General features: G+C 41.3%; 1 protein-coding gene across 1 annotated transcript; it reads right to left on the reverse strand.

Moving 5' to 3' along the window:
- Window positions 1–23,210: 23,210 nt before the first annotated feature.
- Window positions 23,211–24,662, reverse strand: LOC109210203 (uncharacterized mitochondrial protein AtMg00810-like). Its single transcript, XM_019373577.1, has 4 exons — window positions 24,510–24,662; window positions 24,333–24,440; window positions 23,738–24,236; window positions 23,211–23,674 (listed from the first exon to the last, which is right to left on the reverse strand). Exons 1-4 carry the CDS (start codon window positions 24,660–24,662, stop codon window positions 23,211–23,213), a joined length of 1,224 nt encoding a protein of 407 aa, XP_019229122.1.
- Window positions 24,663–27,933: the final 3,271 nt, after the last annotated feature.

A 27,933-nucleotide genomic window follows, 5' to 3' on the forward strand; every position in this document is an offset into this window, starting at 1 on the left:
AAAATGAAGAAAACGAGTTAGATAATACTTACCCAAGAAGCTTTGGTGAAGAAGAGCTCTAAAGATCGCCTATGGGCTGTGGAGAAGATGAGTTCGTGTGTTTTGGGTGAAAAATCCCGTAATTATTCTATTTTGGGATTAAAATATAACTGGGCGAAATTTACTCATCGCTTTCGCGACTGGCTGGTCGCATTCGCGATGAGTAACACTGGGCAGANCATCGCGTTCGCGAGCTGAAGGATGCGAACGCGGAGAGTAAAAGGTTGGGGGTCCAGGAGTTGTTCTATGCGAACGCGTGGGACTTCACGCGAACGCGATGAAGGAGTTCTGTAGAGCTACGCGATCGCGAGGGTACAAACGCGAACGCGAAGGGGAAAAGGAGACTCAGCCCTCAGGGTCAAATAACCCTACACGAACGCGGGGGCTGGAATCGCGATCGCAAAGAAAGATGGAGTAAGGCATCGCGAACGCGGGATGAAGAACGCGATCGCGAAGAGGAAATGGGCTCTGCAACAGCTGAAGCAAAATCTGCTATTTTTTTAAGTTTGAAATCACTCCGAAACACCTCCGAAACACTCCCGAGCCCTCGGGGCTCCTAACCAATCACATGCACTAACTAAACAACCTCATACGAACTTAACCGAGCGATCAAACAGCCAAAACAACATCATAAACGAGGAATCAAACCTCAAAATCATCATTTTTCATTCTAACTTCTTAAACTTCCAATTTTAGATATTTATGTCCGAAACACGTCAAACGACGGCCGATTTCAACCAAATTTCACAGAAAGCGCTTAAACTACATATAAGACCTGTACCGGGCACCGGAACCAAAGTACGAGCCCGATACCAATGCTTTCTAATTCATTTTCATTTCAAATTTCCTTAATAATTTCAGAAAAACAATTTCATAGAAAAATTCATTTCTCGGGCTCGGCACCTTGGATTTCGAATCTGGGAATATGCCTGAGTCCCATATTTTTCTACGGACCCTCCGGGACCGTCAAATCACGGGTCGGGTCCGTTTACCCAAAATATTGACCAAAGTCAACTTTAATCATATTAATATCAAAATTCATTAATTTTTACACATAATTTATATTAAAGCTTTCCGGCTACGCACCCGGACTGCACACGCAAATCGAGGCAAGTGAAAATAAGGTTTTCAAGGCCTCAGAAGCACGAAATGAAAGAGAAAATAGGTGATGACCCTTTGGGTCGTCATATTCTCCACCTCTAAAACAATCGTTCGTCCTCGAACGAACAAAAGAAAGAAGTACCTGAGTCGGGAAATAGATGAGGATAACGGCTCCGCATATCAGACTCGGACTCCTAGGTTGATGCCTCAGGAGGCTAACCTCTCCACTGGACACGCACTGAAGGAAAACCCTTCGACCTCAACTGTCGAACCTGCCGATCTAGAATAGCTACCGGCTCCTCCTCATGAGACAGATTCTTGTCTAACTGGACAATGTTGAAATCTAACACGTGGGCTGGATCGTCGTGATACCTCCAAAGCATGGACACATGAAACACTGGATGCACGGCTGACAAGCTGGGCGGCAAGGCAAGTCTGTAAGCCACCTCTCCCACTCGATCGAGAATCTCAAATGGACCAATGAACCTAGGGCTAAGCTTGCCCTTCTTCCCAAATCTCATCACGCCCTTCATAGGCGACACTCGGAGCAAGACCCGCTCACCAACCATGAAAGCTACATCTCGAACCTTACGATCCGCATAACTCTTTTGCCGCGACTGAGCCGAACGAAGCCTGTCCTGAATGATCTTGACCTTATCCAAGGCCTCCTGAACTAAATCTGTACCCAATAATCGAGCCTCTCCCGGCTCAAACCATCCGACTGGAGACCGACATCGCCTGCCATACAATGCCTCATATGGAGCCATCTGGATGCTGGACTGGTAGCTGTTGTTGTAGGCGAACTCTGCTAGAGGCAAAAACTGGTCCCACAATCCTCCAAAATCAATGACACAGGCTCGGAGCATATCCTCCAATATCTGAATAGTCCTCTCGGACTGGCCGTCCGTCTAAGGATGGAACGCTGTGCTCAACTCAACCCGTGTGCCCAACTCTCGCTGAACTGCAACCTAGAAATGCGAGGTAAACTGCGTACCCCGATTCGAAATGATAGATGTCGGCACACCATGAAGGCGAACAATCTCCCAGATATAAATCTCAACTAACCTCTCGGATGAATAGGAGACTGCTACAGGAATGAAATGCGCTGACTTGGTCAGCCTATCAACAATAACCCATATCGAGTCGAACTTGTTCCGAGTCAACAGAAGTCCAGTAACAAAATCCATAGTAACCCTCTCCCACTTCCACTCGGTAAGCTCAATCCTCTGAAACAGTCCACCAGGCCTCTGATGCTCGTACTTAACCTGCTGACAGTTCAAACAACGAGCCACATATGCAACAATATCCTTCTTCATCTTACGCCACCAATAATGCTGCCGCAAGTCCTGATACATCTTCGTGGCGCCCGGGTGAATAGAGTACCGAGAACTATGGGCCTCCGCTAAGATCAACTCTCGAATCCCATCAATATTGGGCACACAAACTCGCCCCTGCAATCTCAAAACACTATCGCTATCTAAGGTCACCTTCGTGGCACCTCCATGCTGCACCGTGTCTCTCAGGACACACAAATGGGGGTCATCAAACTGCCGATCACGGATACACTCCAATAACGAAGAACGAGCGACCGTGCAAGCTAACACTCTGCTAGGCTCATAAATGTCCAACCTCACAAATCGATTGGCCAAGGCCTGAATGTCCAAAGCAAGCGGTCTCTGGCTGACCGGGATATAAGCAAGACTACCCATGCTGGCGGACTTCCTACTCAATGCATCTGCCACCACATTGGCTCTCCCCGGGTGATACAGAATAGTAACATCATAATCTTTCAATAACTCCAACCACCTCCTCTGCCTCAAGTTCAACTCCTTCTGGTTGAACAAGTACTAAAGACTCTTGTGATCGGTGTACACCTCACACGTCACACCATATAGGTAATGCCTCCAAATCTTCAGAGCATGAACAATGGCTGCCAACTCTAGATCATGAACCGGATAATTCTTCTCGTGGATCTTCAACTGCCTCGAAGCATAAGCAGTGACTCTGCCATCCTGCATCAATACTGCACCAAGCCCAATACAGGAAGCATCACAATAAACTATATAAGGCCCTGAGCCTATGGGCAAAACCAATATTGGTGCCGTAGTCAGAGCTGTCTTGAGCTTCTGAAAGCTTGCCTCACACTCATCTGACCATCGGACTGGGCACCCTTCTAGGTCAATGTGGTCATCGGGGCTGCTATAGATGAAAATTCCTCCACGAATCGACGGTAATAACCTGCCAACCCCAAGAAACTCCGTATCTCAGTAGCTGATGCTGGTCGAGGCCAGTTCTTGACTGCCTCAATCTTCTTCGGGTCCACCTGGATACCCTCTGCTGATACGACGTGACCCAGAAATGCAACTGAACTCAACTAGAATCACACTTCGAGAACTTAGCATATAACTGACTATCCTTCAGAGTCTGAAGAACCACTCTGAGGTGTTACTCGTGCTGCTCCTGGCTGCGGGAGTACACCAGAATATCATCAATAAAGACTATCACGAACAGGTCCAAGTAAGGTCTGAACACTCGGTTCATCAACTCCATAAATGTTGTTGGGGCATTGGTCAACCCAAATGACATGACCAAAAACTCATAATGCCCATACCGAGTGCGGAATGCTGTCTTAGGGACATCAGACGCCCTAATCCTCAGCTGATGGTAGCCAGATCTCAAGTCTATCTTTGAAAACACCTTTGCGCCCTGTAGCTGGTCAAACAAATCATCAATCCTCGGCAGTGGATACTTGTTCTTAATCGTCACTTTGTTCAATTGCCGGTAATCAATGCACATCCTCATCGATCCATCCTTTTTCTTCACAAATAGCACCAGCGCGCCCCAAGGAGAAACACTAGGTCTGATAAAACACTTCTCTAGCAAGTCTTGCAACTGGTCCTTTAACTCCTTCAACTCTGGCGGGGCCATGCGATACGGCGGAATGGAAATGGCCTGAGTGCCCGGAGCCAGATCAATATCCCTGTCGAGCGGCATACCCGGCAGGTCTGAAGGGAAAACCTCGGGGAACTCCCGAACAATAGGAACAGAATCAATAGAAGGAACCTCTGTGCTGGAATCGCGAAGATACGCCAGATAAGCTAAACACCCCTTCTCGACCATACGTCGAGCTTTCACATATGAAATAACACTGCGGGTGGCATGACCTGGGGTCCCTCTCCACTCCAATCGGGGCAAATCTGGCAAAGCCAAGGTCACATCTTGGCGTGACAATCCAAGATAGCATGATACGGGGACAACCAATCCATCCCTAATATAACGTCGAAATCCACCATGTCTAAGAGGAATAAATCAACACGGGTCTCAAGACCCTCAAGCACTACCACACAGGAACGATGAACTCGGTCGACCACTATAGAATCACCCACCGGTGTAGATACATAAACAGGAGTACCCAAAGCATCACTAGGTATCGCCAGGTAGGGTGCAAAATAGGACGACACATATGAATACGTAGACCCAGGGTCAAATAGCACTGAAGCACCCCTATCACAGACCAGAATAGTACCTGTAATGACTGCATCTGAAGACTCAGCCTTTGGCCTGGCCGGAAGAGCATAACACCGGGGCTGGGCACCACCTCCCTAAACAATATCTCTGGGACGATCGGCTGCTGGCTGGCCTCTACTTCTGGCGATCCGAGCTCCACCTCTGTGATTTCTACCTCCACCTCTATGGCCTCTACCCCCGCCTCTAGCTGGCTGGGCGGTCTGTGAATCACCTGATGCCTGTATAATAGGACGACGACCCTACTGCTGTGACTGAGCACCCCTCAACCTCGGGCAAGCCCTCCTGATGTGACCATACTCACCACACTCATAGCACCTGCCTGAATGCTGTAGCTAAGAAGGCTGTGACTGACCCTGTCGGCCTGAATGCCCACCCCGAAAACTCTAAAGTGGTGGGGCACTGATGGGTGCTGATGGGGAACTGTGAAACTACTGGTCAGAATAATGCGGCTGAGAACCCACGACCCTCTGAAGTACCATGAGAGACCTGTAGGGCTGACTGAAAGGGCCTCGGAGGATCGCCTCTACCATAAGAATCCCAACCTCCAGACGAGGTACCACTGAATCTACCTGCATGACGGGGCCTCTTATCTGACCCATGACCACCTCCCTGTGCAAGAGCCATCTCAACTCTACGGGCCGCATTGGCCGCCTCCTGAAAAGAAATCTCACTACCGGCTCCCATAGCCATCTGGAGACAAATCGGCTGAATCAATCCATCAATAAACCTCCGCACCCTCTCTCGCTCGGTGGGGAGTATAACAATAGCATGGTGTGCCAGATCAATGAACCGAGTCTCATACTGCGTGAGTCATAGAGCCCTGCTGGAGGCGCTCGAACTGCATGCAAAGTGCATCTTGCTGAGTAACTGGGAGAAACATCTCCAAAAACAACTCCGCAAACTGGTCCCAAGTTAATGATGGCGACCCTGCTGGTCTGGATAAACAATAGTCCCTCCACCAAGTCTTGGCGGATCCTGCTAGTCTAAAGGTGGCGAAGTCGACCCCATTGGTCTCCACAATACCCATAGTCCGAAGGATCTCATGACAGCTAAATAAGAAATCCTGTGGATCCTCTGAAGAAGTACCGCTGAAGGTGGTGGTGAAAAGCTTGGAGAACCTATCAAGCCTCCATAAAGCATCTGAGGACATAGCCCCTCCATCGCCGGCCTGGGTCACAATACCTGACTGAACTGCCACAGCTGGCTGAACCACTGGAGCATGAGCCTGGGGAGCTACCTACTCCGGAGTACATGTAGCAGGAGTCTGAACTCCTCCTCCAGCGTGAGAAGTGGCTGGGGCTACTGGAAGCAAACCCGCTCTAGTGACGCTATCCACAAAGCCTGCCAGTCTGACCAAAGCATCTTGAAGATCAGGGGTGACCACGAACCCTCCTGGGACCTGAGCTGGGCCCACCGGAGCTGCTGGGGCTGGAACCTCCTCATCATAATCAATATGAGGCTCCACCTCTAGGACTCCTGTCCGGGGCTGAGCTCTGCCCCTGCCTCGGCCTATGGCACCCCCCTGCCTCGGCCTATGGCACGACCTCGGCGTCTGCCCCTCGTAGGAACTACTGCTGGGGGCTCGGGCTGCTGCGCGGTAGAAGAGGAAGCACATGTTCTCGCCATCTGCGAAAGAACAGAGTAGAAGGACAATCAGTATTGAGAAACAGAATCGAACGACAAGAAAGAACAAAAGTGAGATTTTTCCTAACTCCGTAGCCTCTGGGGGATAAATATAGACGTCTCCGTACCGATCCCTCAGACTCTACCGAGTTTGTCCGCGAGTAGCGAGACCTATGTAACCTAGTGCTCTGATACCAACTTGTCACGACCTGGATTTTCCAACATCGAGGGTCATGATGGCGCCTACTATCGAAGCTAGGCAAGCCAAGTAGTTAAAATATTTTCTGATAACATCTCAACAATAATAATAATACGAGTTATTTAAAATAAAGCGGAAGTCTTAAAAAAACATAGATATCTGAAAACCAAATGCGGAAGTTTAACATTTCTCTACCCAAGACTGGTGTCACTAACTCACAAACTACTAAAGAGTGCTAAAAACAAGTCCGAATAGAAGTACATCAATGTTTTTCTCGGTACAAGGAAAACAAACTAATAACATAGAAGGGACACCGGCCTGCGAACGTCAGCTAGGATACCTCGAAAGTCCCTGGACTGAAGTCAGCTCCCGATCAAATCCTACTGCTGAGGCCCAAAAGCTGCTCCTAAATCTGTGCAAAAAGATGCACAGAGTGTAGCATCAGCACAACCGACCCCATGTGCTGGTAAGTGCCTAGCCTAACCCCGGCGAAGTAGTGACGAGGCTAGACCAGACTACTAGATAAACCTGTGCAGTTATGAAATATATTGCGGAAAATAAACAGGAAACAAACAGTTATAAAAGAAGGGGGAAACATGCTGTGGGGAGGCAACAGTTAAAACTAGAGGTCTAAACATAAAGGATAGAACAGCCAACAGAAACTTAAATACGGAGTAAACACAATTAAACTATAGCTTGTTGCGGCGCGCAACCCGATCCGTTCATATACAATACTGTTGTGGCGTGCAACCCAATCCTTAGCTATCACTGTTGCGGCGTGCAACCCGATCCATAAATAGACAGTGTTGTTGCGGCGTGCAACCCGATCCACAATTACATAGTGTTGTTGCAGCGTGCAAGCCGATCCACATTTATATAGTGTTATTGCGGCGTGCAACCCGATCCACAATTATATAGTGTTGTTGCGGCGTGCAACCCGATCCATGTATAAATAACACAACCTCGCCCAATCAACAATCACAACCAATGGGGGAGAGGGGATAAACAAACAGTAATAGAGAATCCCGGCAAGGGAAACACAAGTAAACAGTTAAATCCCGGCAAGGGAGAAAATCAACAAAACCAATAACATGTCCCGGCAAGGGAGTAACCATCAACTCTTTCTCTTTTCTATACTTCTCACTTATAATTCACTTAACATCCGAGCCGCCGCTCCAAAGAGTCATTCCATATCGTATACCTCCTCAATCCGTAACACAAATCGAGCCATTGCTCCACGGAGTTTAGTAATCGCAATCTCTGTCTCATGCTCTTTACAGAATATAGAAATCATCAAATAAGCATGGAAAAATCACAACAATTCAGGATAATCTCAATATAAGGACACACGGTCATGCTAGACACCAGTGTATAGATACTCGTCACCATGCCTATACACCGTACTCGACAAATAGCAATTAGCAAATACGACTCTACTCCTATTCCCTCAAGCCAAAGTTAGACCAAACACTTACCTCAATGCTCCAAAAATCAACTCAAGCCTCTAGTGTAGCTTTACCCCTCGAATTCAGCTCCAACTCAGTCAAATCTATGAAATAATGACCTTAAAATATTAATAAAAGCTAAACAAACTAAACCCAATGCCTAAATATGAATTCCCAACCTTTCTTCCAAATATTCCCAAAATCGACCCCGGGCCCGCTTGGTCAAAACACGAGGTTCGAACCAATTCCATGTCACCCATTCCCCCACGAGCTCGGATATTCAATTTGTTTTCAAATTCGACCCCAAAACGAGGTCTAAATCAAAGAAAATTGAAAAGCCCTAATTGTACCCTTTTCCCCCAATTCGTACCATGAACTACATGATTTAGGTCTAGGAATTTGGTAAATGATAATAGAAAATGAAGAAAACGAGTTAGATAATACTTACCCAAGAAGCTTTGGTGAAGAAGAGCTCAAAAGATTGCCTATGGGCTGTGGAGAAGATGAGTTCGTGTGTTTTGGGTGAAAAATCCGTAACTATTCTGTTTTGGGATTAAAATATAACTGGGCAAAATTTACTCATCGCGTTCGCGACTGGCTGGTCGCGTTCGTGATGAGTAACACTGGGCAGACCATCGCGTTCGTGAGCTGAAGGATGCGAACGCGGAGAGTAAAAGGTTGGGGGTCCAGGAGTTGTTCTATGCGAACGCGTGGGACTTCACGCGAACGCGATGAAGGAGTTCTATAGAGCTAGCGATCGCGAGGGTACAAACGCGAACGCGAAGGGGAAAAGGAGACTCAGCCCTCAGGGTCAAATAACCCTACGCGAACGCGGGGGTTGGAACGCGATCGCGAAGAAAGAGGGAGTAAGGCATTGCGAACGCGGGATGAAGAACGCGATCGCGAAGAGGAAATGGGCTCTGCAACAGCTGAAGCAAAATCTTCTATTTTTCTAAGTTTGAAATCACTCCGAAACACATCGGAAACACTTCGAGCCCACGGGCTCCAAACCAATCACATGCACTAACTAAACAACCTCATACGAACTTAACCGAGCGATCAAACTGCCAAAACAACATCATAAACGAGGAATCAAACCTCAAAATCATCATTTTTCATTCTAACTTCTTAAACTTCCAATTTTAGATATTTATGTCCGAAACACGTCAAACGACGCCCGATTTCAACCAAATTTCACAGAAAGCGCTTAAACCACATATAAGACCTGTACCGGGCGCCGAAACCAAAATACGGGCCTGATACCAATGCTTTCTAATTCATTTTCATTTCAAATTTCCTTAATAATTTCAAAAAAATAATTTCACAGAAAAATTTATTTCTCGGGCTCGGGACCTCGGATTTCGATTCCGGGTATACGCCCGAGTCCCATATTTTTCTACGGACCCTCCGGGACGGTCAAATCACGGGTCCGGATCCGTTTACCCAAAATGTTGACCGAAGTCAACTTTAATCATATTAATATCAAAATTCATTAATTTTTACACAGAATTCATATTTAAGCTTTCCGGCTACGCACCCGGACTGCGCACGCAAATCGATGCAAGTGAAAATGAGGTTTTCAAGGCCTCAGAAGCACGGAATGAAAGAGAAAACAGGTGATGACCCTTTGCGTCGTCATAATTAAAAGGAAAAAAACTAAAGAAGATGTGTCAAAGTACAAGTTACACCATAATCTACATTGTATCTCTAACAAATCTCATAAATCCTTCAAGGTTCGGAGGAGGTTCCGTTGGTGGTGGCGGAAAAGAAGCTTGTTCATCACCACTTCCGGGCGAAGCAGCATCCTCCGCAAGTTCCGCTATCATTTCTTCATAAGCTTCATTTATCTCCGGTTGTGATTCTGCAAGTCCAAAGTTTCTTCTTTCCGAGCGGATCCAATCTCTGAATAGTACTGATTTTTCCAAGCTCTCCCTCATAGACGCTCTATGATCACCTATTTGAAGTCTTGCTTGACTGAAAGCGCTCTCTGATGCAACTGTTGAAGCTTGAATAGATAAAATATCCCGAGCCATCCTTGCAAGAACCGAAAAATATTTTTCCCTTGCCTTCCACCATTCCAAAAGATCAAAGGTGCCGTCTGGATTCTCCTTTTCAAGTCCCTGCGACAAATAAACTTGAAGCTCATTTAGATGTGAAGTCTCATCAAAATTATCACCTTGAGAACCCCTGAACTCCGTCCAAGATTTAAGTGCTTTTAGGCCCGCAGCTCTTTTAGACGATTGTGAACTAGACGAAGTAGGGGTTGGAACATTTGGCCTAGCATGATCTAAGGCAAGTTGATAAGCATTATAAATTGTTTGAGCATTTATTTTAATTGAGGCTTTTGCCTCTACAAGTGTAGCAAATTCCTCATCTGAAAGATCTAAAGCCTTATAAGTAGGATTAAAAACTTTTCTAATATAATGCACAAAGTTAGGGTTAGAAGGAAAAGTATAGGGTAAGCACATAACGGTAACCATCTTTGCTAATTCATCACGATTTTTATTAGGATCGCAATATAAAATACCACCGGTCACAGTGTTAATTCCTGGTTGAACTAGATTTGAACCTGTAGTAGGGTTAACCGCAGTATCTACACTTGTCCCCTCTTGCTGCAGTTTCATTTGTAAATATTCAACTTTTTCTCTAGGGTGTGTTTGTATGTGCCTAGCCAAACTACCCGTACCGCTACGGTCTCCAGTATATTTATGCGCCAGCAATTTCCCACAAGTTTTACACTTAGCCTTATTTTGTTCTCTTACTTGAGTAAAAAAATTTCAAACAATTGATGTTTCGAGGCGTTTAGAAGGTTGTCTATTAAAAGTAGGGGTTTCTACAGGTGGGTCGGGTGGGCATCAGTTGGGTTATTAACAGGACTAGTAGGTGTATCATCTAAATCCGGTTGGGTTTCATCTACATCCTCATTTTTCTCATCATTTTCTAAGATAGTTTCATTAGGATAAAGAGCATTCATAACTTCTTCATTTAATTGTTGACATGGTGCAACATTATGGCAAAATTCACTATCGAAAAATTGAAAACAACGGTTATCACTATCAAGAATAATAGGAGCAGCAGGACGGGTAACAGGTCTGGGTCGGGGAGCCGGGGGAAGTGTAGTAGGTTGGCGACTACTTTCACCAATTTTAGCTTTTCCCTTACCACCAAACATTTTCTTCAAAGAAAATGCCATATAATTACAATTATGCAAACTAAAACACACAAAAATATATTCTTAAAACTTAAGAGTTGGAACGAGTTTACCGAATTGCCGAACAACTTCTTGAAAATTGAAAATCGTTGAAGACTTGAATACTTCAATTCACCAACTTCACAATTTTTCACGAAATTGCAATAATAAAATAAGCAATTATAGAAGAGAAATTAGATATAGATTGAGAGAGATTGATGAATTGGTAAGTAAAAATGAAAGAATGAGGGGGTATTTATAATTGAGAATTGGGAAAAAGTATAATTATATAAAGTTTGAGGTTAAAATAAAGTTTGGGGGCCAGATGGCTATTTTTTAAAGTGGCCAACGGATCAATTTTTAAAGCCAACGGCTAGATTTTAAAAATCAGACCGTTGGTCTTATTTGTTTAAAAAAATTTTTTTTTTTTCTAAATTAGCGGTTGGAGCCCGTTGGGCCCGGTTGAACAGGCCCGCCTGCCGGTCCCGGGCTCGTGGGCTCCTTGAAGTAGACCGGCCCGCCACGGGCCTTGCGCACCATTTGGGACCGGCCCACTGAGACCGGCCCACCAGGCCCGTTTGGCCCATTTGGACTGCGATCCCGGTCCGGTCCCGGGCTGGGCCCGGACCACAATGCAGCATTAAAGGCGATTTTGAAATATCGGCCTAACTTCAAAAAGGTAAGTATCTTGCCTAACCTTGAGTGGGGGAATTATCCCTTAGGCATTGAGTCTTATGTGGAGATTGTTTGAATGAAAATCATGTACGCGAGGTGACGAGTACGTACTTGATTTATATGTGCAAATTATATCGATTAAAATTTATAGACACCCTTACGTATTAAAGTGAAATAAATTGTTGGAACTCAATAAATCCTCGATTTGTCATGCCTCATTCCTTGTTTGTCGAGTTTGTGTTTATATGATAATTTGGTGTAAATTTCCATTTAGATTTTTATGTGAATTCTGTGTGTCTGTGGATTCGATATTTCTTGGAAATAATTATATTATGGAATTTCCATCTACAAATAATTAATTAAGTAAGTTTAATTTGAGGTATTAATATATTTATAGAAAATTTGGATTAAAGAAGGAGTCGTCTTATGCTGAGTTAAATTTCCATCTTCGTTGTTGTTAGCGAGGTTTTATGTACTCTGTGTGGAGTCTTGGGCAATTTGCTATGAAATTAATTGATTTTATTGTATCTTTGGAATCGGTTGTGGCCTATGGGCAATTTATAAAATGAATTGTTGTTTTGTATTGTCGTGGTAAGATCCGTGTAAACTGTTGTGTGATTTGGGTTACTGTTATGCGGCGGATAAGGGCGGCATTCCACTGTTGATATAATGTTGGTATAAGGGTGGCATTTCACTGAGGTTATGTGTTGGGATATTTTCTGGACGGAGCGATAAGGGTGGCTATTAAACGGAGAGATAAAGGTGGCAATTACAGGAGCGATAAGGGTGGCTATAGGAGGGATAAGGGTGGCTATGGTCAGGGATGATATGTGGTGACGTGGGAATATTGTGTTGGTGATTTTTATGCGATGTTGTGATATCCTGGTGATTTCTTCTATATATTGTGCAATTTATGTTATAGTTCCAGTAAATTTGATAATAATCAGATATATGTTGAAATTATGAGCCTGTGGATATTGCCGGGCGGATTATGATACGGGCACGAAGTGCCGGGGATAAAAGATGAATTTTTTATTTATAAGTGAAACGTCCGTACAGTTATTATATGAAATATGGGCACGAGGTGCCGTGGTTATATAATGAAAATGATATTGGCACGTGAATTGTCCGTGCAGTCGTGATATGAAATGTGGCACGAGGTGCCGTGAGTAAATGATGACGATATTGGCACGTGAGTTGTCCGTGCGATTGTCAAAAAAATATTGGCACGAGGTACCGTGGAAATATGAAAATGGGCTAAGACCCGTATTTTTTATTTGAAATGAGGTGTCACAAGGTGACTTTTATTTGAAAGAATTATATTTGAAAAATATTATTTGAAAGAATTTTTATTCAAAAGATATTTATTTGGAAGAATTATATTGGGAAGATATTTGTTGAAAGAATTATATTGGGAAGATATTTGTCTGAAAGAATTATATTTGAAAGATTTTTATTTGAAGGAAGTATATTCGAAATATATTTATCTGAAGATATTATATCCTAAAGATTACTATTGGGAAGACTTACACGTGAAATATTTATATTTGAAGAATTTGATTAATTGCTCGTACTTGTATTCATTATTTGCTGAGCAATATATATGGTGTTCTTATTGTCTGCTGTTTATATCACTGGTTGATTATTGTTGCCATCATTGTTATTGTTTCCTATTATTTTTATATGCAATACTACACAGGTTATTAGACTAGTGAGTGTCTTGACTGTACCTCGTCACTACTCCACCGAGGTTAGTCTTGATACTTACTGGGTACCGCTGTGGCGTACTCATACTACACTTTTGTATATTTTTGTACAGATCCGGGTATTGGAGATAGCGGACTCGGACAGAGTTAGAGTGTGATCGGAAGGATTCAAGGTAGAGCTGCTTGGTCGTCGCAGTCCCTTGGTGTCTTTCCCTTTTATCGTACTGTCACTTATTACTCGAGTAGTATTGTATATTTAATTTCCTTCAGATCATTCATGTATTCAGTTAGAGTTCGTGACTCAGTACTACCGGTCTTGGGAGGTTGTGCGATTATTTCCGCTGTTGGTTCCGATTAAAAATGGCTTGAATTGTTATTATGATCGGCTTACTTAGCCTTGGAGACTAGTGACATCACGACGCCTGTGGTGGGATTTTGGGTCGTGACAACATGGTATCAGAGCTCCAGGTTCATAGGTTCTACGAGTCACGAACGAGTTTAGTAGAGTCTTGCGGATCGATACGGAGACGTCTGTACTTATCTTTGAGCGGCTACAGAACTGTTAGGAAATTTCCACTTCTTTCATTCCTTTCGTGCGGATTTATTGATTGTGGAATTTGAACCTTTGTATCTCTATTCTCTCACAGATGGTGAGGACACGTGCTACTGGGTCAGCTGAGCAGACACCCGCACATACTGCTAGGGCCGCAAGAGGTCGGGGCCGAGGTAGAGGCCGAGGAAGGGCACGTGTCACAGCTAGAACACCTGTCAGAGCAGCACTTGAGGAGCCGCCAATAACTCCAGTTGGGGGACAATTACCAGAAACACCTGTTGTTACCCCCGGACTTCAGGAGACTTTAGCACAGTTCCTAAACATGTTTGGCACATTAACTCAGGCGGGACTGATCTCTATTTCACCAAATATTTCACAGATTGGAGGAGTAGTTCAGACTCCTACAACCTGTACTCCAGAGCAACAGGTTCACATTGATCAAGTTTCGGGTATAGTACCGGTACGGCCTATCATTCCGGTTCAGCCTGAGGTCAGGTCAGGGGCATCAGAAGAAGAACAAAAGAGACTTGAGAGGTTTAAGAGGTATGACCCACCTACTTTTAGTGGCACAGCTACAGAGCATGCTCAGGGATTTCTAGAAAAGTATCATCATATTCTCTGCACCATGGGTATTGTGGAAGTGAGCGGAGTCGCCTTTACTACATTTCAGCTGTCAAGACCAGTGTATCAGTGGTGGCAAGTCTATGAAGAAGGTAGACCAGACGATGCAATACCACCAACTTGGGCTCAACTTTCAGAAATGTTTTTGAAAGAGTTTGTTCCTGAGACTCTCCAAGATACGTGGCGCACAGAGTTTGAACGGTTACGTCAGGGCACCATGACAGTGTCAGAATATGCCATCAGGTTCAGTGAGTTAGCTCGTCGTGCACCTACTTTGGTTACTACCATCAAGGAGCGGGTCCGCAGATTCATTGAGGGACTCGATTATGATATTAAAATATGCATGACTCGGGAGTTGCGAACCGATACTCCATTTCCGCAAGTAGTGGAGATTGCGAGGAGAATCGAGGGTGTACTAGCTGAGGAAAAGGAGTATAAGGAGACCAAAAGGTCTCGAAGCACTGGAGGGTTTAGCGGATTTTACTCTTCAGCTATGAACTATTATGGCGGAGGCTCTAGCAGTCGGCCAACTCAGTCTGCATATCAGAATACTCGGGGTGCTCCAGTAAGTTCTATTAGTTCACCACCGGCACGAGGTTCTCACAGTGGTTATTCTAGTTATCCGGCACAAACTCAGTACGAGCAGCCGTGACCGCAGAGGGGTTGCTATGAGTGTGGTGATACTAGGCACATCATGAGAGATTGTCCCCCACTTAGGAGAGGTGGATTTCATCAGAACACAGGCTATGGGCCCAAATGCAATTACTACCCCACGAGCACAACCAGTTAGGGCTGGAGGACAGGCGGGTAGAGGGCGCCCCAGAGGGGGAGGCCCATCCCGTTGATATATTTGTTATGGTATGACTGAGGCCACTACACTAGATGGTGTCGTTACAGGTACGATCTCGATTTGTTATAAAAGAGTATTTTTCCTGAATTTGATTCGGTTCTGAATATTGAGGCGAGTCCTCCTATTATGCTCCGCTTATGGATGAGCTTCGTAATTTTGTTACCCACTTATATGTTTATCCATGTTAAGAAACTTGATGTTGTTAGCATGTATCTATCATTTTTATTTTGTGCACTATTGAGGGCTATAAGTCCGAAGGTGACTTTCTATTATTCACTACAGTGGGTTTTGATGTGATTTCGGGATAATTGATTTCAGTTTTATGAATTATATGCCCTATCGGTATGGGGGTTCGCTATGTGTTGTGAAAGTTGTTTACTGAATTTATTAAAAGAAGGAAGAAAGGAAATGGAAAATTTTCAGTTGGCACAATGTGCAAAATATTTGTGATTCAGAGTTGAGAACGAGATCCTTGATGTGAAATATTTAAAACGGGCTATGTGCCGCGTTGGAAGTTATGTAAGGACGAGATCCTTGTGATGAAAATTTATGTGTTTAAAATTATCCCTTTTGTGAAATTATAATTTGTACTATAGTATTAATAGGGAGCATTCATGTTAAGCCTATTTGATAATTCTTTTATGTGTTTCTGTGCATATTTAGCCTATAAGGTGAGTGTCTAGATTGCGTTAAATGCGCTTCATTAATTCGGATAAATAATTATGAGGTCTTCATGCCTCGTGTGCTGTTGTTAGTGTTGCGAAAATTTGAAATAAGATTTTGGTTAATATGAGATTAATTGAGGATGCTGGAATTAATTGTGAACAGTTATTATGATCAGAGATGTGGTTATGGGCCTACGTATAATATGTGTGTAGGCACGAAATTGCTATAGTCGGTTGAGACTAGAACAATGTGTTAATATGGAAAATCAGGCCTTTGAAATTAATTGGAATGTAAGAAATTGGCTTTAAGGGTTATGAGTGAGGATAAAAGAAATAATCTCAATGGAGATGGTGTCGGGCCCATGTTAAATTTACGATGACGTAGAATCACCCGTGAGTATGTGTGAAATAATGCACTCAGTACTTTAATGTCATCAGAATAATTCTTGGCACGTTCGAGGACGAACGTATGTTTAAGAGGGGGAGAATGTAATGACCCGACTTGTCGTTTTAAGAATTAATGCTCCGTTCAGCGTCATAAGGTCTCGAGCAGCTTTGTAATATGTATTATGACTCACGTGTGTGGTCGAGTTTAGTTTTCGGAGGATTCGGAATTTAATTTAAAGAAAAATTCTCATTTTGAAGCTTAAATAGAAAGAGTTGACCGGAGAGTTGACTTTTGAGCAAACGACCTCGGAATGGAGATTTGATGATGTCAATAGCTTCGTATGGTGATTTCGGACTTAGGAGTATGTTTGGATTTGGATTTGGAAGTTCGTAGGATAATTCGACGCATTTTGGCGAAAGTTGAAAAATAGAGATTTTGGAAAAATTCGGCCGAAGGTTGAAATTTTGATAACGAGGTCGGATTTCGATTTCGGAAATTGGAACAGCTCCATTACGTCATTTATGACTTGCGTGCAAAATTTGAAGTCATTCCGGATTGATTTGATATGTTTCGGCCCAAAATATAGAAGTTGGAAGATTTGAAAACTCATAATTCGATTCATGGCGCGATTCGAAATTTTAGTGTTGTTTAGCGTGGTTTAAAGCCTCGACTAAGTTCGTATTGTATTTTGGGACATGTTGGTATATTTGGTTAAAGTCCCGAAGGCCTCGGGTGGATTTCGGAAGGTTAACGGAGCAATTTGGACTTAAAGAAAAGCTGCTGGAATTTCTGGACAGCAGCTGATGCTTTCGCTTCTGCGGAAGTTTCATAGCAGAAGCGAGGAGTCCATCGCAGAAGCGACCTGGGCAGAGCTGGAGAGAGGTCGCAGATGTGGATAGTCTTGCGCACCTGCGCAATCGCAGGTGCGATGTTTGAAGACGCAGAAGCGGACTGAGGCATTAGACTTTCTGAATCATGACTTGAATTCAAAGACGTGAAGGTCTTTTCTGGTTTTAACATTCTTAAATATGGTTTGATCATAGATGGCTTTAACAGAAGGCCTGTGATATCTTGAAGACGCAGAAGCGAACTGGACAGAAACATTTAAGGACCAAAAAATAAGTTATTTTGCCATTTTCGATTCGGATTTTGGAGCTCGATTTTGGGGCGATTTTTGGAGGAACTCTTCACAACTTTGACTTGGGTAAGTGTCCTTTATCCAAAAGTGATTATATTTCATAAATCCATAGTTATATTCATCATTTATTTCGGTTTTAAATTGAAGAAATCAAGATTTTTACAAAATCTTCCAAAAAACGAAAATTTAAGATTTGGAGGTCGAGTTGTTATCGGAATTTGATAAAATTGGTATGGTTGAACTCGTATCGGAATGGGTGTTCGGATTTCCTGAAAATTATGTCAGATTCCGAGAGGCGGGTCCCGCGTTGACTTTTGGTTGACTTTTTAGAATAAAATTTTAAATCGGTGTTTTATTATCCAGAATTGTTTCCGATAAAATTTAATGAAGTTATACAATTAATTTGGATAGATTGGAGCTATCCTGAGGTCGATTCAAGCAAGAAGGCGATTTTAGAATATCGGCCTAACTTCAAAAAGGTAAGTATTTTGCCTAACCTTGAGTAGGGGAATTACCCCTTAGGCATTGAGTCTTATGTGAAGATTGTTTGAATGAAAATCTTGTACGCGAGGTGACGAGTACGTACTTCATTTATATGTGCAAATTATATCGATTAAAATTTATAGATACCCTTACGTATTAAAGTGAAATAAATTGTTGGAACACAATAAATCCTCGATTTGTCATGCTTCATTCCTTGTTTGTCGAGTTTGTGTTTATATGATAATTTGGTGTAAATTTCATTGAGATTTTTATGTGAATTTCGTGTGTTTGTGGATTCGAAGTTTTTGGAAATAATTTTATTATGGAATTTCCATCTACAAATAATTAATTAAGTAAGTTTAATTTGAGGTATTAATATATTTATCGAAAATTTGGATTAAAGAAGGAGTCGTCTTATGCTGAGTTAAATTTCTATCTTTGTTGTTGTTAGCAAGGTTTTATGTACTTTGTGTGGATTCTTGGGCTATTTGCTATGAAATTAATTGATTTTATTGTATCTTTTAAATTGGTTGTGGCCTATGGGCAATTTATAAAATGAATTGTTGTTTTGTATTGTCGTGGTAAGATCCGTGTAAACTGTTGTGTGATTTGGGTTACTGTTATGCGGCGGATAAGGGTGGCATTCCACTGTTGATATTATATTGGTATAAGGGTGGCATTTCACTGAGGTTATGTGTTGGGATATTTTCTGGACGGAGCGATAAGGGTGGCTATTAAGCGGAGAGATAAAGGTGGCAATTACAGGAGCGATAAGGGTGGCTATCGGAGGGATAAGGGTGGCTATGGTCAGGGATGATATGTGGTGACGTGGGAATATTGTGTTGGTGATTTTTATGCAATGTTGTGATTTCTTGGTGATTTCTTTTATATATTGTGCAATATATGTTATAATTCCAGTAAATTTGATAATAATCAGATATATGTTGAAATTATGATCCTGTGGATATTGCCGGCGGATTATGATATGGGCACGAGGTGCCGGGGATAAAAGATGAATTTATTATTTGTACGTGAAATGTCCGTACAGTTATGATATGAAATATGGGCATGAGGTGCCATGGTTATATAATGAGAATAATATTGGCACGTGAATTGTCCGTGCAGTCGTGATATGAAATGTGGCACGAGGTGTCGTGAGTAAATGATGATGATATTGGCACGTGAGTCGTCCGTGCGATTGTGACAAAAATATTGGCACGAGGTGCCGTGAAAATATGAAAATGGGCTGAGACCCGTATTTTTTATTTGAAATGAGGTGTCACATGGTGACTTTTCTTTGAAAGAATTATATTCAAAAAATATTGTTTGAAAGAATTTTATTCGAAAGATATTTATTTGGAAGAATTATATTGTGAAGATATTTGTTGAAAGAATTATATTGGGAAAATATTTGTATGAAAGAATTATATTAGAAATATTTTTATTTGAAAGAAGTATACTCGAAATATATTTATTGGAAGATATTATATCCTAAAGATTACTATTGGGAAGACTTATAGGCGAAAGATTTATATTCGAAGAATTTGATTAATTGCTCGTACTTGTATTCATTATTTGCTGAGCAATATATATGGTGTTCTTGTTGCCTGCTGTTTATAATACTTGTTGATTATTGTTGCCATCATTGTTATTGTTTCCTATTATTTTTATATGTTATACTTGTCACGACCCGGATTTCCCACCATCGGGAGACGTGATGGCGCCTACTGTCGGAGCTAGGCAAGCCAAATATTCAAAACCTTTCACTGATGACATTTTAACAATATAAAATAAACGCGACATTTTAATTAAAGCGGAAGACTTCAAACTTATATAACTGAAATAAAATTTGCGGAAATTGAAACACATTTCTACCCAGAGTCTGGTGTCACTAGCTCACGGACTACTATAGAGTACTAAAAACAAGTCTGAAATGATATTACATACTGTTTGTCTCGAAACAAAGAAAAACAAACTAAAACATAGAAGGGACATCGGCCTGCGAACGCCAGCTAGGCTACCTCGTGAGTCCTTGGACTGAAGACAGCTCCCGGGCAATCCTACTGCTGCTGTCCAAAAGCTGCTCCTAGATCTGTGCAAAAAGATGCACAGAGTGTAGCATCAGCACAACCGACCCCATGTGCTGGTAAGTGCCTGGCCTAACCCCGGCGAAGTAGTGACGAGGCTAGAGAGGACCTACCAAAAACAACCTGTGCAGATATATATATATATATACAAAGGAACGGAAATAACAACAAAAAACATCAAATAAAACTGGGGAGGGGCATGCTCGGGGGAATACAGCGAAAACATATCAACGGATATAATAACGAAACTACACCAATACTGTGACTCATATAAGTGGTCGGCGTGCCACACGATCCCATAATATATATTTATAAGTGGTCGGCACACACGATCCCATAGTATATATTTATAAGTGGTCGGCGCTCACACAATCCCATTTCATAATTCATAGGTGGACGGCGTTCCACACGATCCCATTTCATAATTCATAAGTGGACGGCGTGCCACACGATCCCATTTCATAATTCATAATACATATAATCTTTCTAGAGAAGGCCCCAATAAGGGAATTTAACAACATAACGATTTAACCTGGCAAGGGTACAACTAACAGCCCAAATATCCCGGCAAGGGAGAATACATATAATGCTTAAATCCCGGCAAGGGAGCAACAACAATAATAGACTACGCATCCCGGCAAGGGAATAATCACAACACTTCCTCTTTTAATCACTTCTTTCTCAATTATCAATTTTCAGTTCGAGCCAACGCTCCAATAATATACCAATCACATTTCTTCCTCAATTTCATTCACATTATATGAAACTTATCAATTAAACAAGGAAGATGTATCACAAAAATCTGAATTAAACACAATTAGGACTCACGGTCATGCTAGACTCCGGTGCATAGACAACCGCCACCATGCCTATACACCGTACTACATATTTAGCAGATAGCAAATAACATCCTAGTCCTATTCCCTCAAGCCAAAGTTAGAACAAACACTTACCTCGGTCCAAAGAATAGCAATCAATCCTCAATTACTGCCTTTCCTCTACAATCCGACTCCGAAACAATGATATCTAGGCATAATTAATTCAATAATATCAATAACGACTCAACGGTAACATCCCATAGCCTTGATATGAATTTCCTAGCATTCTTCCAAAAATACCAAAATTCGACACCGGGCCCACATGGTCCAAACACGAGGCTCGGACCAAAACCCAATCACCCATAACCCCACGAGTTCAAATATGCAATTTGTTTTAAGATTCGACCCCAATTGAGGTTGAATCACCCAAAATTCTCAAAACCCTAACTCTACCCAAGATCCCTAATTTATACTTTGATCTCATGATTTAGGGCTAGGAAATTAGTGATTTGTTGAAGAAATTAAGAGGGAATAAAGTTAGGAACACTTACCTATGGAGTTATGGAGGAAGAGGTTCTTCAAACTTGTCTATGGAGGGTGAAGGAGAAGAGCTCGTGTGTAAATAATGAAGAAATCCCGTGTTAAGTGTTCTGTTTTTAAGAAAAATTCACTGAAGGGTTTTTACTCTATGCGTTCGCGACACGGGGGTCGCGTTCACGGAGAAGGCTGCCTGTTACTCTATGCGTTCGCGAAGGGTAGTATGCAAACGCAAAGAAGGAAAATTGGGGGGGTCCAGGGGTTATTCTATGCGAACGCGATGGGCTATATGCGAACGCGGTGAAGGGGTTACCCGAACAATGCGAACGCGGGGATGTTACCGCGAACGCGAAGGAGGGGAGACACAAGGCAGTGCGAACGCGAGCCTTAGGCCGCGATCGCGTAGAACAAATGGTCTGTGTAAAAATGCAGCAAAAATCTGATCCTTTCCTAAGTTCTAGAACACCCAGAACTACCTCTGAATCACTCCCGAGCCCTCGGGGCTCCTAACCAAACACACACACTAACAAAACGGCCTCATACGAACTTAACCGAGCGATCAAATCGCCATAACAGCATCAAAATCAATGAATCAAACCCCAAAATCATCATTTTTCATTCTAACTTCATAAACTTCAAATTTTAGATATTTAGGTCCGAAACACGTCAAACGACGTCCGATTTTGACCAAACTTTACAGAAAGCGCTTAACACATATTTAAAACTTGTTCCGGGCGTCGGAACCAACATACGAGCCCGATACCTCAGTCTTTTAATCAAATTTCATTTCCATTTTCCTTAAAAATTTCAGAAAAACAATTTCACAGAAAAATTCTTTTCTCGGGTTCTAGACCTCGAATTTCGACTCCGGGCACATGCCCGAGTCCCATATTTTTCTACGGACCCTCCGGGACCGTCAAATCACGGGTCCAGGTCCGTTTACCAAAAATGTTGACCGAAGTCAACTTTAATCATATTAATATCAAAATTCTTCAAATTTTTCACAGAATTCACATGTTTCAACATAAAAGCTTTCCGGCTACACGCCCAGACTGCGCACGCAAATCGAGGCAACTAAAAGTGAGGTTTTCAAGGCCTCGAAAGCACGGAAAAAGAGAGAAATCCGGTGATGACCCTTTGGGTCGTCACAATACTGCCCAGGTTATTAGACTAGTGACTGTCTTGACTGTACCTCGTCACTACTCCACCGAGGTTAGTCTTGATACTTACTGGGTACCGTTGTGGTGTACTCAAACTACACTTCTATATATTTTTGTACAGATCCAGGTATTGGAGATAGCGGACTCGGACAGAGTTAGAGCGTGATCGCAAGGATTCAAGGTAGAGCTGCTTGGTCGTCGCAGTCCCTTGGAGTCTTTCCCTTTTATCGTACTGTCACTTATTACTCGAGCAGTATTGTATATTTAATTTCCTTCAGATCATTCATGTATTCAGTTAGAGTTCGTGACTCAGTACTACCAGTCTTGGGAGGTTGTGTGATTATTTCCGCTGTTAGTTCCGATTATAAAAAAAATAGCTTGAATTGTTATTATGATCGGCTTACTTAGCCTTGGAGACTAATGGACATCACGACGCCTGTGGTGGGATTTTGGGTCGTGACATCCAATTTTAGTGGCTTTGTGAAAACATCAGTAACTTGCTCTCCAGTCTTACGATACTCAATAACTATCTCTTTGTCTTGAACCAAGTCACGAATAAAGTAAAATTTGATATCAATGTGTTTGCTACGCCCATGAAAAACTGGATTCTTTTTTAACTCAATTGCAGACTTGCTATCACAAAAAATTATTGTAGGACTGACTTGCTTGTGTTGAAGAAATCCAAGCATTCTTCTTAACCACAATGCTTGTGTAGCACTACTTGTTGCAGCCATGTACTCTGCTTCAGCTGTTGATAAAGCAACAACTTGTTGCTTTTTGGAAGACCAAGAAAATACCCCAGAACTTAAATAAAATGCATAGCCAGAAGTACTTTTTCTTTGTATCGTATCACCAGCCCAATCACTGTCTAAAAATCCCACAAGATTACTATCATTAGTCTTTGAATAAAATATACCATCAGTTTACGTACCTTGAATATATCTCAAAATTCTCTTTGCTGCTTGCAAGTGGGATTGTCGTGGAGTCTCCATAAATGAATTAATTAATCCAGCTCCATAAGTAATATCAGGCCTTGTAGAAGTCAAGTACCTTAGACTCCCTACCAATTTTTTAAAATATGTAGGATCAACAAAGTTACTTGTCCCATCTCTAACCAACTTTAATTTTTCTTCAATAAGGGTCAAAATTAGTTTGGCTTTATCCATATTAAATCTCATTAGAATATCACCAGCATATTTTTTCTGAGAGATAAATATTCCATTATCTAATTGAGATACCTCAATGCCATGAAAATAAGACATTGAACCCAAATCAGCCATCTCAAACTGGCTAATCATTGCCTCCCTAAACTCAGAAATTAATTTAGGATTATTGCCAGTAAAAATTAAATCATCCACATATAAGCACATAATGAGAATATCTTCGCCAGGCTTGAATTTAATATATAAAGTATGCTCACATGGACATCTCTGAAATCCATGTCCAATAAAATAAGAATCAATACGAGTGTACCAAGCTCTAGGTGCTTGTTTCAATCCATATAATGCCTTCTTCAGCCTTTAAACTTTATTTTCTTGACCCCTTTTGATATAACCAGCAAGCTGCTCAACATATACTTCTTCTTCAAGTACACTATTTAAGAAAGCAGATTTCATATCCATTTGACAAATTTTCTAGCAATTATTGGCAGAAAGAGAAATTATCATACGAACAGTATCAAGTCTAGCAACAGGTGCAAATACCTCGAAGTAATCAATACCTCCCTTCTGCTTGTATCCTTTAACAACTAATCTCGCCTTAAAACGATCCACTTCTCCAGTTGGTTTGAACTTGGTTTTGTATACCCACTTGATCCAATTGGTCTTTTTGAGGGCGGTAAAGTAGTCAATTCTCATGTATTATTTTTCTCAATAACGTGAATTTCTTCATTCATTGCATGAACCCATCGATCATCTTTAACAGCTTCCTCAAAAGTAACTGGATCACAATCTGCAAATAAGGCAAAATTTACAATATCTTCATCGGATAAATCATTATCATCGCCAACAATATAATCTTGCAAACGAGCCAGTAACTGGCGTTGTCTTTGCGGGCGACTGGACGTCTCTGCTTGAACAGTATCCGCTACATGTTCCTCTTGATGTCTGCTAGAACTTCCTTCCTCTATGACTGGAATTATTGGTTGAGACCTAGGTGGTTTAGGATCCTTCTTTGACCAATCCCATGAACTCTGATCATCAAAAGTAACATCTCTGCTAATAATCACTTTTTCTGTATCTAGATTAAACAACTTGTAACCCTTTGTCTCATGACTATAACCAATAAAAATATATTTTTCAGCTTTATCATCCAATTTCTTCTCAAAGCATCACGAACATGAGCATAAGCAAGACAACCAAATACTTTTAGATGAGAAATATTTGGTTTCTTACCTGTCCAGACCTCTTGTGGAGTTTTTCCAAAATTAGACCGTGTAGGACACCTATTTAATACATAAATTGCACAGGAAACAGCTTCTGCCTAAAAACCTTTTGGGATATTTTTGGAATGCATCATAGATCTCACCATGTCCATCACTATTCTATTTTTTCTTTCAGCCACACCATTTTGCTGAGGTGTATATCTAGCTGTCAATTGATGCTTAATACCATGCTTCTTCAAATAATCATCACAAACAAGAAATTTAGTGCCCCTATCAGTCCTCAATATTTTAATAAAACACCCTCTTTGCTTCTCCACATAAACTTTGAAGCTCTTAAAAATATCACATGCATCAGATTTATTTTTCAAAAAATATATCCAAGTCTTTCGGCTGAAATCATCAATGAAAGTAATAAAATACTTACTACCACCATTAGAATAAACTTCAACTGAGCACAAATCCGAATGAATTAACTGCATGGTGCATTAGCTCTCCAAGCCTTGCCTTTCTGAAAAGGTTCTCTGTACTTCTTTCCCAAGATACACGACTCACACTTCTTGTCTGGAAAATCAATAGAAGGCAAACCATCAACCAAATTCTTTCTTGCAAGAAATTTTCAGACTCCCGAAATTCAAATGCCCAAGACGTAGATGCCACAACCAAGTATCATCACAGTTTATAGAACTAAAGCAAGGTAACATCACAATTGAGATAAAGAGGCCGCAAATGACTATTGTTCATGTTAAACTTTGCAATTAGTCCAAATTTATCATCACTGATTGTGCCAATCCTATACTTAAAATGCAAATCATACCCTTTTTCTGATAGTTTCCCCAAGCTCAATAAATTATGTTGAAGGCTCGGCACATAAAACACATCTGATATAAAATTAGAAGAACCATCTTTCACAGTAATGCGAATTTTTCCCTTTCCAACAGCAGGCACCTTTGCATTATTTCCAAGTCTTACTGTGCCTCTAAATGTTTCATCCAGATCAGTGAATAATTTCTTATTTTCACTCATATGATTGCTGCAACCCAAATCAATAAACCATTCATTCCCTTTAGTTTCTTCAATCCCAGAACTAGAAAACAATAAAGTCTCTTGTTTATCCCCATTATTTTCAGCCATCTTAGCATGTACTTCTTTATTACCAGATTTATTAGACCAACATTTGCTTTCATAATATCCAAATTTACCACAATTATAACACTGAATCTTAGATTTATCACGTCTTTGAAAATTTTGATGACCTTGTTGTTCGTTCGAAAAATTTTTACTATTTCTTTGTTGATAAGAAAAATTACCTCTACCACGGCCTCGAAAGTTATTTCTACCACGACCTTTACGTCTGAAATTCTGGCATCTTTGATTTGTTTCTTTAGGATAACTTGTCTCTTCTTTTGCTTTAGGTTGATTCACCTTTGCTTGCAACGCCTCCTCCACTATTTCGGGTGTGTCTTGAGTCAGGGACATCTCATATGTCACCAATTCACCTTCTAAATCATCAAGTGTAAAAGTGCTAAGATCTTTGGTAGCATCAAGAACCACCTTCTTCGTGTGACATTTTATACTCAAGGACCGCAATATTTTTTCAACCACTTTAACTTCATTTAGTACTTATCCATTGGTCCTCATGCCGTTGACAATATTAGTAATTCTTGTAATGAATTCTTTAACAGACTCTGTTGGTTTCATTTGGGCCAACTCGTACTGTCTCCTTAGCTCTTGAAATTTGACATTCTTTACTTCGGCGGAACCTCGATGTGAATTCACCAAGATTGTCCGAGCCTCCTTTGTTGATTTTGCATACAAAAATTTGTAGATACACGCAATTCAACCTTGCTGGTGAGATAGTAACGTGCCTTATAATCCAATTGTCTACTTTTCTCTAATTGCTTAGCTGCATCACCTCTCAATGTTCTACCTTCTGGGGGTTTCTCAAATCCTGTTTTAATAATGGGCCATAATCCAACAACATTGAAAAAATACTTCATATATTAATGTCAATCTTCAAAATTATTTTTGCCATCAAACTTGAAAACTTGGCAATCATATAAATATGGAGTATCCATAATTTTTTTAGGATCTCCACCGACTCTGACAGAATCTCACACAGGCTCTGATACCAATTTGAAAGATTGAAATACCCCCAAAGAACAATTTAGGCACAAGCAAAAAAAAATTAGCAAAAGCTATATAGAAGAAATTTATTAAATTAGGGAGATAATTTGGTAGGAGCTTTTTTCACAACTCATAAACTCTTGAATCTCTCTACAAGAAAAAATAAGTAGTAACACCCCTATTTATAATACTACAAAACCAAAAACCTATTCCAATATAAAATTGGTAAAAAAAACCTAACTAGACATGAATTAAATAAACTACTAAATATCAAATCCTAGATAACTTAGGAATACTAATTAAATCTTGGTTTAGTTTTCAATTACAAAAAATAAATCTTTTCCCTTGGTCATCCTTACTTTTGAGGAACTTTTTGGGATGCCACGTGTCTTTGTTTCATTGGCTTCATTGTCATGTCATCGCGCGTGAATTAAAGCTTGTTGTTTGTTTCACTGTCTCAGTATTTTGTGTCTAAAAGCACATTAATTTGGGTTCAGGTGTTTAATAGAAATAAACCTCAGAACAAGTGTTTAAATGAAAAATTCAGACAAGTTTTAAGGGGCATATATATATATATATATATATATATATATATATATATATATATATATATATATATA

The sequence above is a fragment of the Nicotiana attenuata genome, unplaced genomic scaffold (assembly GCF_001879085.1).
Source record: "Nicotiana attenuata strain UT unplaced genomic scaffold, NIATTr2, whole genome shotgun sequence".
Taxonomy (NCBI): domain Eukaryota; kingdom Viridiplantae; phylum Streptophyta; class Magnoliopsida; order Solanales; family Solanaceae; genus Nicotiana; species Nicotiana attenuata.

Coding starts and splice junctions, on each gene's coding strand:
- LOC109210203 (XM_019373577.1), bottom strand. CDS start 24,662: ATGAGAATTGACTACTTTACCGCCCTCAAAAAGACCAATTGGATCAAG. Junction 24,237..24,332: donor AAAGGGGTCAAGAAAATAAA/GTTTAAAGGCTG, acceptor CATGGATTTCAG/AGATGTCCATGTGAGCATAC. Junction 23,675..23,737: donor AATTTTGAGATATATTCAAG/GTACGTAAACTG, acceptor TGGGATTTTTAG/ACAGTGATTGGGCTGGTGAT.